General features: G+C 43.9%; 1 protein-coding gene across 6 annotated transcripts in view; it reads right to left on the bottom strand.

Moving 5' to 3' along the window:
* Window positions 1-12,345, bottom strand: part of DENND1A (DENN domain containing 1A) — a 260,719-nt gene that overhangs the window by 63,495 nt on the left and 184,879 nt on the right. For all 6 annotated transcript variants that reach the window (XR_008328483.1, XM_053373721.1, XM_053373722.1 and 3 more), the window contains one exon: window positions 6,545-6,670. Coding sequence is in view for 5 of the 6 variants with exons in the window: in XM_053373721.1 (XP_053229696.1) it covers window positions 6,545-6,670 (126 nt within the window). In the remaining variant the exon portion in view is untranslated. The remainder of the gene's footprint in view (window positions 1-6,544; window positions 6,671-12,345) is intronic.

The following is a 12,345-nucleotide window of genomic DNA, read 5'->3' as shown; positions in this document are numbered from 1 at the left end:
GTATGACTGTACACAGACAGAGGTAGGTGAGGCACAGGAGAGGCCCTCTGCTGATAACCTTTGTTTGACCTGATTTCTCGACAGAAAGCATAGACTATCCACTAGTGTGATGTCAAATTTGTATGTATTGAAGCTCTAAAACAACACAGAAATGCTTTAGGGAATTTGCTAAGAAACAGGTTAGACATTTTGTTAAGGGACAGACTAAAGGACACGTGGGACTGCTCAGTTGCCAATCCATGACACTGCAGAACAGCCTCTTCCCAGAGGCCACGCTGGGTGGCCCCCATCTCCCTCTCACATTGAGGGTCTCCACATGCATCCACTGGTAATTCAGTTGGCTTTTGTGCATCGCAAGTCTGTTTTGGATCTTTGTGAAATCCACAGTGAAAGCCACACCCATGGCAAAGACATGGAACGGCTTCAGCAGCACGTTTGCCGCAGGCCTTGGCAGGCCTCTGGGACCAGGCCTCCGCTTCCCCATCACTGCCCCACAGCCCCACATTGCATTATCTGCCATCAGTGACCCCTGACAGCTCTGACTTCGCTACCTCATTTGCTTATGATGTGACACAGCAGAAGCTTTAAAGGGGCTCAACTGCAATGAAGGTTTACCTCTCCCACAGATTTTTAAACAGAACAAAGATACTGTGTTTTCCGTAAAGACACAAGATTTTTGATGCAACTAAAGTCAATAAATGTTAAGAAGAGGTAGAGGATTTGAGAACGGCTCTGGGGCTGAGGCTACTGCACAGGACTAAGAGTAACTCAACGACTTAGATCTCTAGGGGACCTAAAACCACAAAGAGCCACTTACGAGAAATGGCTTTCTCTTCCACTGAGAACTTTTACTACAATCAAGCAGTATGTACATTTTTCTAAATAAATAGAATAACAAATCTCCAGAAAATCTGCACAGATTTTCCTAGTGCAGATGTTTCCTCCATGTCCATTTCTTCTTCCTTACAGAGCAAAGAGCAGCTTCTGGGGTAGCTTTGAAAGAACCATCTAGCCTGTCAACTAGAGCAGGTATCTTCAAGCTCTTCAGAACCAGGGCCCAACTTTAGCCCAAACATGCATCCGGGGACCCATTTTTTAATCATTTATGGTATATTTACAAGGCGCTAATGTTCGTATTGTGGCCCACCTTGGATCAGGGCGCAACCCACTGATTGAAGACCAGTGAGCAAGAGGAAGTCATACTGAATTGTTCATCGTCTCGTTGTCTACTTCAGTGCAGCTAACCTTGCAGTTAGCAACTGCAACCAACATTTGCATTGCATTTGGATAACAATATTTGTGCGCTATCTTGAAGCAATGTTTGAGGAGGACTAAAAATAAAACATGCAGTCCTGCTATTCGGCCTTAGCAAATTGGCAATTAGGTTCATCAAGGGAAGAGCATGATGTGTACAGGAGTGGAAAGGCACATCCACTTCCATGCTCTGACATTTTGCCTTTCATCTCAACCAGCGAAATTTTCAGCTAAATTCAAACTATATAAAATCTGGAACCATCAAGGAGTCAGCCATAACGCTTTTAAACAGCACATTGCTGTTATACACCAATGTAAGGTCAGATCAACAAGGGCTAGTAATCATAATCTAACAGAGATTTTATTACAGACAATTTTTGCAAAAATAAATTAATAGCATAGTCATAGTTTGTACAAAATGTATTAACTATTTTGTTCATCTTCTCTTTTTAAAATAAATGGTTTTCAGATTAAAATTTTACAGCCACATATCGAACATACATCACAGAAACAAGATTCCGTGGAATCTCCTGGACTTCCCTCCTCCCCGTTGTGGGTCTGATTCTTAGTCGTTTCCGCCTTTTATCATACAGTAATCCAAATCTTTTACCTCTCCGTTGTGTCCAAAATTCACCTTCAAAATTTTGTTCACCTTCAGGTTTGCCTACTATAACCCACAAATTCAGTTTGATTTTAAATCAAAACTTGTTTTTATTCAAAAGTGTTCTTACAGAATAAATGTCCACATCCTCAACGAGACAGCTGTAATGATTTAATAATGGCCAGGCCCAAACTGGCTGAAAACGCAAAGCCACATCCATAATCATAAGACAGATTTGTTTATGCATTCATTCATTCCAAAATTTCTTTGTCTACGCTGTCAAAACCATTTTTTTTTATGTCTTACAATATTAAAGCACCCTCAATTAAAAGACTCTTATCATGGTACCAATTAGAATGATGTGTCAGTATGTCCTGTTGTAAAATCTTAAGTGATCTTGGCTGGGCCTTATTTTTTTAAGGAAAAAATAGTGGGGTGGGGGGAGAAAGTGGAGACTTCCACTTTAGTCTTCTCTTTGGGCAATGCATGCAGCCTTTATTCTCCTTACATTATTAGAGCAAGTTATCAGCCCAGGTAGCTAAAAAAAACCTACCTGCTGTCTGCCTGAACTGTGTGAAATCACAAAACTTTTCCAAAAGTATGAGATCCACTGATGGAAAGCTTCAACAATGTCACAGAATATTAAGAAGAGGTTTTGGGGGGATGAATGCAAAGCCACATTGGGTAGATATAAAAAATATTTATATATCACTTTTCCGGTGTTCAAGGCAGTTTACAACCAACAATTAAAAATACAGGCAACAGTAAAGCATTAGCAGAATCAAGCAATCAGGACAATAATAGCTGCAGAAAAGCTCCAACCAAATGCTAATCTATTTTTTCAAAAGTTTTGCAATGTTTATGAAAAGAAAGTTGAGGCGGCAGGCCTAGCTTTTGTTGGAATAAGTTTCCACAGCTTTGGAGCAATGATAGTATAAGACCTGCTCTGATATATCAGTGTCCACAGTTGTTAAAGACAGCACAAAGACAATTAAGCTTCTTGACTGGATCTCAACAGGCAAGCAGGGGGAGATGGTCTTTGAGGGTGCAAAGCTTCCAGAGTCAAAGCCAGACCCTCAAATTGGGCCCACAGGCAACTCAGTAGCCAGCACAAGTGGCATCAAACAGGCTGAAAATGCAGTAGCTGATGTGTCTGTGTCATCTTCAAGGGCAGCCTGACTGCAAGCACATTGCAAATAATCATAGAATAATAGATTTGTAGAGTTGGAAGGGACCCTGGGGGCCATCTAGTCCAGCCCCCTGCAATGCAGGAACCTCGGCTAAAGCATCCAAGACAGACGGCCATCCAACCTCTGCTTAAAAACCTCCAATGAAACAGAAAAATCACAAAATGGCAGCTCAATGCTGCAAGTTTTGACCTGTCCATAAAATGGGAATGGCTTCCACTGAGCTAAGGATGGGGAATGGCACTCCAGGCAGTAACTCCAAACTGCTTCTCCAGAAAATTAGAGAACCTGCATTATGCACAGTCAGGGAGAGACCTGTGACCATTCGGAACCAGGATCACCTGCCTCTTTTCTGCATCCAATTTTAACCCATATTCCAACCTTGCCCAGTTGACTAGGGAAAACCTCAGTAGGGGCAGGAAAAGCTGTATGGTAGACAGGCAGAAAAATGAAGCAACCTTACACAATGTTAGAACGTTCATCCATCTAGCTCAGCTTTGTCTATGCTAAACAGAATCAGTTCTCCAGGGTTCCACACAAGGCTATTTCTGAGTCCTGAGACGTCTGCAATTGGACTCAGTCCCCTCCTCCAGACTGTCTGCATTTCGCAAGAGGGATGCAAGCACATGTTGAAGATTTAGGTTTGCAAAATTCCCGTGGATTAAAGTTCTGTTGCCCTAACAATTCAACTTATATAAAACAAAGCAAAACACAAAACCCCACAGAACTCTTGTGGTTAGGAAAGGGATATGGAGAAGTACTGAGAAGTGTGGGATGATCAAATGATTAATGGAAAGATGGATAAAAGCAGCACAAACAAATCGGAAGAAATGCTCAGTAAGAACTGGATACAGTCTGAACTCTGTGCAAGCAGATCAGGATGTACGCTCAATGAACAAGTTATCCTGAGGAGCCCTTTGAACCACTGGTAGCAGGAGGAAGCGAAATAAAGGTCTAGGCAGGGATTTGAGGGTCAGGGAGGGAGGGAGGCTGTGAGGAATATTCATGCAGAGCTTAGATATAGGAGGGGCACTATATAGGGGCAGGAAGGAAATGGTCGAGGGCTGAGGAATTCTGGGGTAGGCTGGGATCCCAAAGCCTCAAATGGGAACCTATGAATTTATTAGCCAAACTTCTGGCTGCAGATCTCTAGCTGCATTTACTTAATTGCCTGATCCCAAAACACACAGACTTGCTCATTTTTTTTTAAAGGAAAATGTTATGCTTTGGCTCTGAACACCCGCAAGAGCCACTTCTACTGTACAGAGAACTGGACGCAGTGCTGCGGCCTCTGGCCACTAGGTGTCACTCTAGGAAAGAGCACCACACATTCCTGGCGGAGGAGACACTTTGGGGCTGCCCAGTGTCTCCTTCCACCACCAGCGCACAATAAGGCTATAAATATTTTAATCGCCACACTATTAAGTAATTAAAATGGCTATTTATGAGGAAGAATGCTTGAAATCACTTTTTAACCTTTAACATTTCACAGCTTAGAAAGCAAAATGCGCAGAGTTGTATTTACGAAGTGGCACTCGCCCGACTTGCCTTCAACCGCGAGGGGCAAAAAATGATTCCGGTCTTATTTTAGGAAAGCTCAGTTCAGACTGCTGGCTTCCCTGACCTAGAGAGGGAAAGAGAGCGAGGCGGCCTGCCCTGCCCAAACTGCCACTAAACCCGATTTAAGTTATCATGCAAACTAAGGGCACGATTCACCAGGGAGTTCTCCCGTGCAAACCCCTTTGGTCCCAAGTCCCTCTATCCAAACAGGACACATCTTGCCATGAGCCTCCCAGCAAAGTCAACAAGAAGCCTGCGTCCCCATCCCCTACTCCAAGCAAGACCAGAGTGCCCTCCTTTCATTGTGCAGGACATCACAGATTCGGGGATAAGGATTTGAAACAGAGGTTCTGCCATTTCTCTTGCCACAAGCCCCTCTGCCCAGGAGCAGATTTTGAGAAGGTGAAGGGTCACGGAGAGCCTGTTCCAAGCCTTTCTCTGGAGCAGCCTGCCTCCTGAGCACTGCCTAGTGAGGAGTCCTCCAGGAAGCGGCTATCTTTATTTAACATAAATCTATCTGGCTGACTAATCCCCACTTACCCCAAACAGTATGGGCACCCACCCTCCTCAAGTTGCCAGGCAACCAGAAGGAGGAGCATCGGGGAACACAAATGAACTGCCTCCAGGAAGGAAAGAGGCTGGTTGCTGCTTGCCATGGATGAGGGAGGTTTAAGAGTTCAGCAGCCTCCGTGTGCCTTGAGCTCCTATTTACATGGCTGGGAATTAAAGCTACAGCTGGGACTTGAGAAGCATAATGCTTACACCTGACATTTTAATGAGCCATATAGAAACACGCACGCACACACACGAATACATCTGCTCTTATATTCAGTGTCAGAGGTACACTCCACGCTATGCAGGAGGAAAATAAACTCAGAACGTCCTGCTGATTCAACAGCATTTTATTCGAGCAATTAAGAGAAAGGGCGAGAGCGACACGTGCTCCCAGGAGGAGTTAAGATAAACCATTTCCTCTTTTTTTGTTGTTTCAGAAGCACAAATAATTTGTTACGTGCTAATGGAGAATCACAGGTGGACCCCAGGCTCTTATTCCGTTCTCTCAAATACTGGATGGGCGATGAGCTCTCTGGGATCCATACAGGCTTGTTTGTGTTGCATGCATTTTGCATGGGTCTCTGATCAATTTCATGAAACCCCATGTGGCTGAAAATGCCTCCCCCCCCCTTGCCAAGAGCCCCCCTCTGTTCTGGAATCCCTCTGTGGCTGCTTGTTTGTTTGCACCAAGTACAGTCTGGGGATATTTGCCCTTTGCTCCCCCAGCAGCTATTTTGGAGATTCATGTTTACTCACTGGGTTCTCCCTCTGACACTCTCTAATACTTACACCCCATCCTTCGGTCCTGCTTGCCGCACCTTCAGGAAAATGCAAAAGCTTTGCCACAGTGGCACTGAGTGACCAAACACCAGCTCTACAGCACCACACAACCAGAAATCAGGCATGCATTGGCTATGTTAACTTCTCTATAATTTTTTTTTAAAACCACCCTTATTTTAATGATGAAGATTTTATGTGAGTTTGCTTCAATTTGTGGATTTCAGCCATGCTTAATCTATAATTGTATCTGTACACTGTTTGCATTTTTTAACAGGACGCGTATTATACATTTTCTAAATAAAATAATAATAGCAAGAAATAAATATTTGTTCACCAGAGCCTTCCTTATTAATATTACTCCAGCACATAAACCTGCCTTCAGTGGGTGTTGCACAGAATTCCTTTGCTTGTATATTGTTATTATCTGATGATGTGTTTTACTGTTTTTGCACACTACTTTGGATATATTTCTCTGGCAAAAAGCGGTGTACATATATTTTTGTGTGTTTGTGTGTGAGAGAGTTTTAACTGAACAAAAATAAATAACCCAAACCAATGCAACCTGTGGAGAATAGGGCTCTGTGCTAAAGAGCGGCAGACAACTTACGGGCTCGATCTTCAGTGCATTTCTGTAGCTCCCAAAGAAAGCAGCCTGGGCCTTCAGGAACGCCCTGGCCACACCGTCGCCTGTGGTCATGGAGACTTTCTTCAACCTGCTTTTCAGTGCAGAGACCTGGAAGCACATGGCCCACAAGGAGGGGTTATTTTCAAGAAACACAAGCCGGGAGACTGCACACATTAGCAAGGCGGCGAAGGGACACTGCTGGTGGGGGCGGCCATGGTCAGAGAGAGGAAGGGAACTGCACTCTAGAAATATGCTTCACATTCATTAGCTTTTATCTCAATACTGAAGGAAAGATAATGGCTTCTATCATATAATATTAATGGCAACAATAATTATTATTTATAAATAGCAACAGTTCTCATTGCTGGCTCTGCTCCACTCTTGATTAAAAGGGACAGGAGATCAGGACTTGAGAAGAATCATGGCTGTAAGCGCAGGAGAGACTGGGCTGGGCCAGGGAAGCGACACAAACCCTCCCTGACGATTAAGATCACCACCAAGGACTCTGCTTTGCAAACTTTTGACCACTGTGAGTCAGGACCAGGTCCTTTACTGCCGTGGCCCTAAGGCTTTGGAATGACGTCCTCAAAAGGAATCCCAGAGTCCATCCATTTGAGGAAAGGGTACGTGTAGGATGCCTCTCATGGGAGAGCATGTGGCGTCCATCTTAAATGTACCAGTAACTAAGTCCTACTGAAGTCAGTGGGATTTACCTCTGAGTAAACACATTTAGAACTGCACTATTAGCCAGTTAATGAAAGCCATCACCAATGGAGCAAAATGGAACAAATTTGCTCTTTTGGGAATGCATAGTGGGAATTTTTTAAAACTCATCATAGTTAACTTTATGTTGTGTGTGTTTAAAGTTTTTAAACAGCTGTAAATCACCTCAGTCTTGGATAGAGGTGAGGAAACAAGATTTTAAATGAATGAATGAAGCGCTTTACAATTCCTAAGTTACTGATCCTCACAACACCCTGCAAAGTATTTTTAGCAGAGGCAAGAGAGTTTTGCCCATTGCAAACATTGAGGGAGAGGGGAAAATTCCTGGTTGCGACGAATGAATTATAAAGGAAAGCCTTTCCTTAAAAGGCAGGGGGTATTATCCTGCTCCACCATGAAATATAAAGTGCAATGCTCATTGACAACGACAACATCTTCATCCTTGGAAGCAGCTCTTTACTTCCTCACTTCTCAAAGACTCTCGCTACCTGTGCATCAGATTATTCCTCACTTAACCTTCACTGCCCTTTCTCTTTCATCCTGGAGGTGTTTAATTGCCTCCAATTCACAGAGCTGCACTTCAGGTGAACACAGACCTAACGGTCTCATTACCATTTACACAAAGAAGTACTCCATGATGGTAACTGAGCAATATCAACTTGCACACCTTCCTACACTGACAAATTCTCAAAATTAACACAAGCGTTCAAGGTTACCTGAATCATGTGCCTTTGGTGTTCCAGGCACAAACCAGAGTTTCCTGTTCATTCATTATCGTGCTCTATGCTCTAGCTAAAATAATCGGGCTAGATGATTTAAATGTCTTTTTTGGCATTTAGATATCTACATAGTGTAGCTGAGAGAAAGCAGTTATCATCTTTCTAATGTAATCAAGGAGAGCTGGCAAATGTATTTTGTATATTAATGCACACTTTTGTAATTGCCTCACTGAGCCCCAGCTTCACTCATAGAGTGCGCCCCCCGCCCCAGTAAATGGCCACTGCCTTTATATTGTTTCCTTACGAAAAACAGCAACACTGTCCCTCTGAACATCTGCAACCATTACAAAGGTGGTGACTGCACATTTTGGGCCTTCCGGATGGAGACCAGAAGTGTTCCCACCAATGGAAAAAACTGCTCTTCTTCCTGTTCCTCCTTCGTGCAACTGAGTTACGCTGCTGAAGCACAGAAGTAGATTAAAGGATGGAAGACCTGGGAGAGGCTGCGCGGGCAGAGGGGGCAGGCTTTGCAGAGAGAACTTCTGTGTCTTAACAACTGAGTTCCTCAAGGTCTGCATGGCTGTAGAGAGGATCAAGCACACTGGCCATTTACAAATAACAGAAGATGAGGAGGATGAGAAGGACATTTAGGATTCTGGGGGTCAACTCTACTACAGGCTGTGCTCCCTTCTTTGGCTATGTGGTAAGAGGTTTGGGGGAACTGCAGCTGGCCCCAGGGGTTTACTAGCTCCAATACTGAGCACAAGCCAGCTCCTGCCACTCTCTATCAGAAGGGGCTAGATTGCTGTTTCAATTAATGCCAACCGCTGAACAGGTCAACTGGCAAAATCCTCTCCCGATCCAACTGGAGCAGAGGGCTCTCACAAAGCTTTGAAGCGCAGCAGGAACCAGCATTCTGCCTGACCAGGGAGGAGGACTTCAGCTGAACTCATGAAGGTGCATCTGACCACAAGGCAACACCACAGAGAGTAGCAGGGGCCTATCTTGATTAGCCATGGGGCATGTCAGGGGTGGCTACAATGAAGATGTGCACCGTTTAAGTTAGTAGAAAGGGGCTGGGGAGGGGAGAAAGACAAAGAAGTAGAAAGGACTTCTTTCTCTCACATATACCTGCCTGAATTGGACCTGAGTGCCAGGCCATGACCTAAGTGTCCCCTTTCCCCCAGAGGTTCGAGGGTGACAGCACAATAATAAGGCCTTTTCCATGGTGGCTCCCCATTTGTGGAATGCTCTCCCCAAAGAGGCTCACCTGGCACCAACATTACATGGCTTTAGATTCCTCTTACTGTAGCCTTTGCCTATTAAACCATCTTTGGCCTTTTAAAATGTGTGGGTACTGTTATGATTTTTAAAATTGTCTTTTATTATTATGCTATGTAAATTATGTTTTTAAGGTCATACATCACCCTGGGATCTTCACATAAAGGGCAGTATATAAACTGTAGTAGTAGTAGTAGTAGTAGTAGTAGTAATAATAATAATAATAATAATAATAATAATAATATGCGGAGGGATTAGCCTGGCTGGCATCCTCTGTGTTGCCTAAACTGAGGGAGTGTAGCAGATCCAGGATCTTCATAGCAGGGGGTGGCAGGAGAAAGGCCCACGGACGTCATGTTGGCTGAGGCAAGGAGGATTCTGGACAGAAGCCTGCAACTGTGTTGTGGCTTGACCTGCCTATAGCTTCTTCTGACCAGCAGCTCCAGTGGCAGAGGGAGTGGGGAAACCAGTGCCTGACCAGCACAGCACCTGGCAAAGATTACTAAAGCATTTAGCAAATGGCCAGACAGACTGTCTATGCACCTTGCAGAGAGATGATTCCGGGGGGGGGGGAGGGGGGAGACTACCAGCAAGTTCCACAGGGGACTCATTTCTTTCTGATGATACTCACAAGTATACACCACTTAGCATCTAAGATAGATACCCCAGAAACAGGTGCTGAAACTCTTTTGCCTCAGAGCTCTAGTCTTCCGCATGTTTTAAGACAGTAGTTAAACAGAGAAGACTTTAATACACAGATCTAAATCAGGGATTCCTGTCTGAGTGGAAAGCAACTGCAAAAATGTCATATTTGATGCAACTTTTGGTTGTGTGAGGACCACCACATGGAACACTTTTGGGAGGTACCAAGATTACTCCAGAAGCATTAAGCAAAGCAGAATGGCCACTTCTTTCTCACTGATTTGTTTAGCAAAAGGGCAGTTCTGAATTACTTTTTGTACAACTATGGAGGAAGATAGCAGTAAATAAAGCATTTACTAACAAAAAAAGTGTGTTTCCCTTTCTCCTTGCTCCCCCCCCCAAGAGTTGCATTTTCCTTTCTGTAAACTAAAAAAAAAAAGCAAAAAGCACTAAAGTGTGCATTCCATGAGGTGTTAAAGAGATAGAAGGAACAGTTTTGGGTTAAGCACAAGCCCCACACTGTCCACGCAGAGGCCTTAAAAGCCAATGTCTTCCACTCTGTAACGTGAAACATAACCCCCCAAATCAGCACAGGTCTCAACAACCTAAACACACTTTGCTAGTCCTTGCCATGCCAGCAAATGGCATGTAGGGGAGGTAGCCCAGGTCAAAGTTCATTTCCAGCCCTAAGCCCCGGAAGCTCCAGGTCTGGTGCTTCGGAATGTGGGAACCAACTTTCTCTGCAGGGACTTAGCTCTTAGCAGATGACAGATGTGTGGTGACCATCAGCTGTCCTTGCTCTGCATTGAGTAAAAGGGCACACTGCAAAGGCCCAGGGGCCTTCTCTCCTTCACTTTTACCTTACACGTTCCAGAGCTGAAATCAGCTGATTTATTTATTTCATATACAAATTCACAGACTGCCTTTTATTAGGGCCCGGTTCTCATAAGGTGGCTTACAGAATAAAAATAAAACAAACTGGATTACGAATGAGAAAACAAGCTTCTGGGGTTCAGCTCCTGGCAGAAATCAAGCCCTCTCTGCTTGGAGTCCCAAGTCAAAGAAGAAGGCAGCTGCCAAAAGTGTCCCCCCCCGCCCCCCTGCCCCCCTTTCTGGGGAAATGCTGCCCATAAGCTGAGACAGGCACCCAATGCTCAGCTCTCTGCTTAAGCAAAAGGAAGCATATTTTCCAACTCGGACGGTAGCCGCTGCACACAGAGGCTGCTTCTTACCCAGGCAGGCACAGAAACAGGCAGCCAATCCTGGAAGTGTTTTTAGAGAAGATTTTTATACTCTTGGCAGCTCAGGATTAAAGGTCAGGCTTAAGCTATCACCATGTTTCAAAATGCAATCTGTGCAGTGCAGCATAATGAAATGGTTCAGTAGAGGTGCGAGTGGAAATTCTTTTAATTAGATCCAAGGCTTTTAGTTGTCAACATGAATAAAGCAAGAAAAACACATTCCTTTGCAAAACACAATATCAGAAAGGGGAAAAAATAAATAAATGCAAGTTACTTTTTTAAAAAAATCAAGAAAACAGAAGCTTTGCACTCATGTGACCCACTCAGCAAGTTTAAATGCACACAACGTGAAAAAGCAAATATTCGTTTGTGTGTGTGTGTGTGTGTGTGTGTGTGAGAGAGAGAGAGAGAGAGAGAGAGAGAGAGAGAGAGAGAGATTTCCTCCTCCTAAGGCCATACTAATAAATAAGAAGATGGGATACTTCACTGACAGAATAAAGCCAATTAGCCTGTTCACAAGAGCTGATCTCTGAGTAACATTTTGAGGCGCTGAAACATTGTTGATTAAAGGGTCTGGTGCTTTGTGTGGTGTGTTTCCTCCAAGAAATCCCCAACTTTGTTCATCTCTCATCTGAAACTCGCTTTCCAAAAAAGAGAGCGCATCTCTTATGTCCCCAAAATAGCATGCTCCTCCCACTTCTAGATGAAACCTGTGAGGTATGTGTGTCCAAGTAAGGAACCTGAATTCCTCTTAGTCACTGATGCAAAGTTTCATAAGGGCATGAAAAAAGGCACCCAGTGGTACAATTTTCACCACCAAAGCCCCTGCCCTAAGCAGATTGCTGCCGCCAACTGGGGGCTGGGCCTTTCCAATGAAGGCTCCCTAATAATAGGATTCTTCCCATGCAGACACTCACCTGCTGCCTACCTTATTTGCTGTTAGATGCTGTGTGAACCCTGTTCTGTTCTGCTGAATTCTTAAAAGGAAACATTTTAATATTACCTTTGCTGTTCATTGCTGAATTTCTGATGATAGTCTTGTTTTTTTAAAAGCTGCTTTTTAATTGATGCATGTGCTTTAACTGTTTTGACTTCAGTTAACTGTTTTTGAAATCAATTACGGAAAGGTGGGACGTAAATGTTTAAAATCAATTAAGTTGGTAGCTTAAAGAAAGAT

Source organism: Podarcis raffonei, chromosome Z, assembly GCF_027172205.1.
Source record: "Podarcis raffonei isolate rPodRaf1 chromosome Z, rPodRaf1.pri, whole genome shotgun sequence".
Lineage (NCBI taxonomy): Eukaryota > Metazoa > Chordata > Lepidosauria > Squamata > Lacertidae > Podarcis > Podarcis raffonei.
This window is presented reverse-complemented; position numbering and strand designations above follow the sequence as displayed.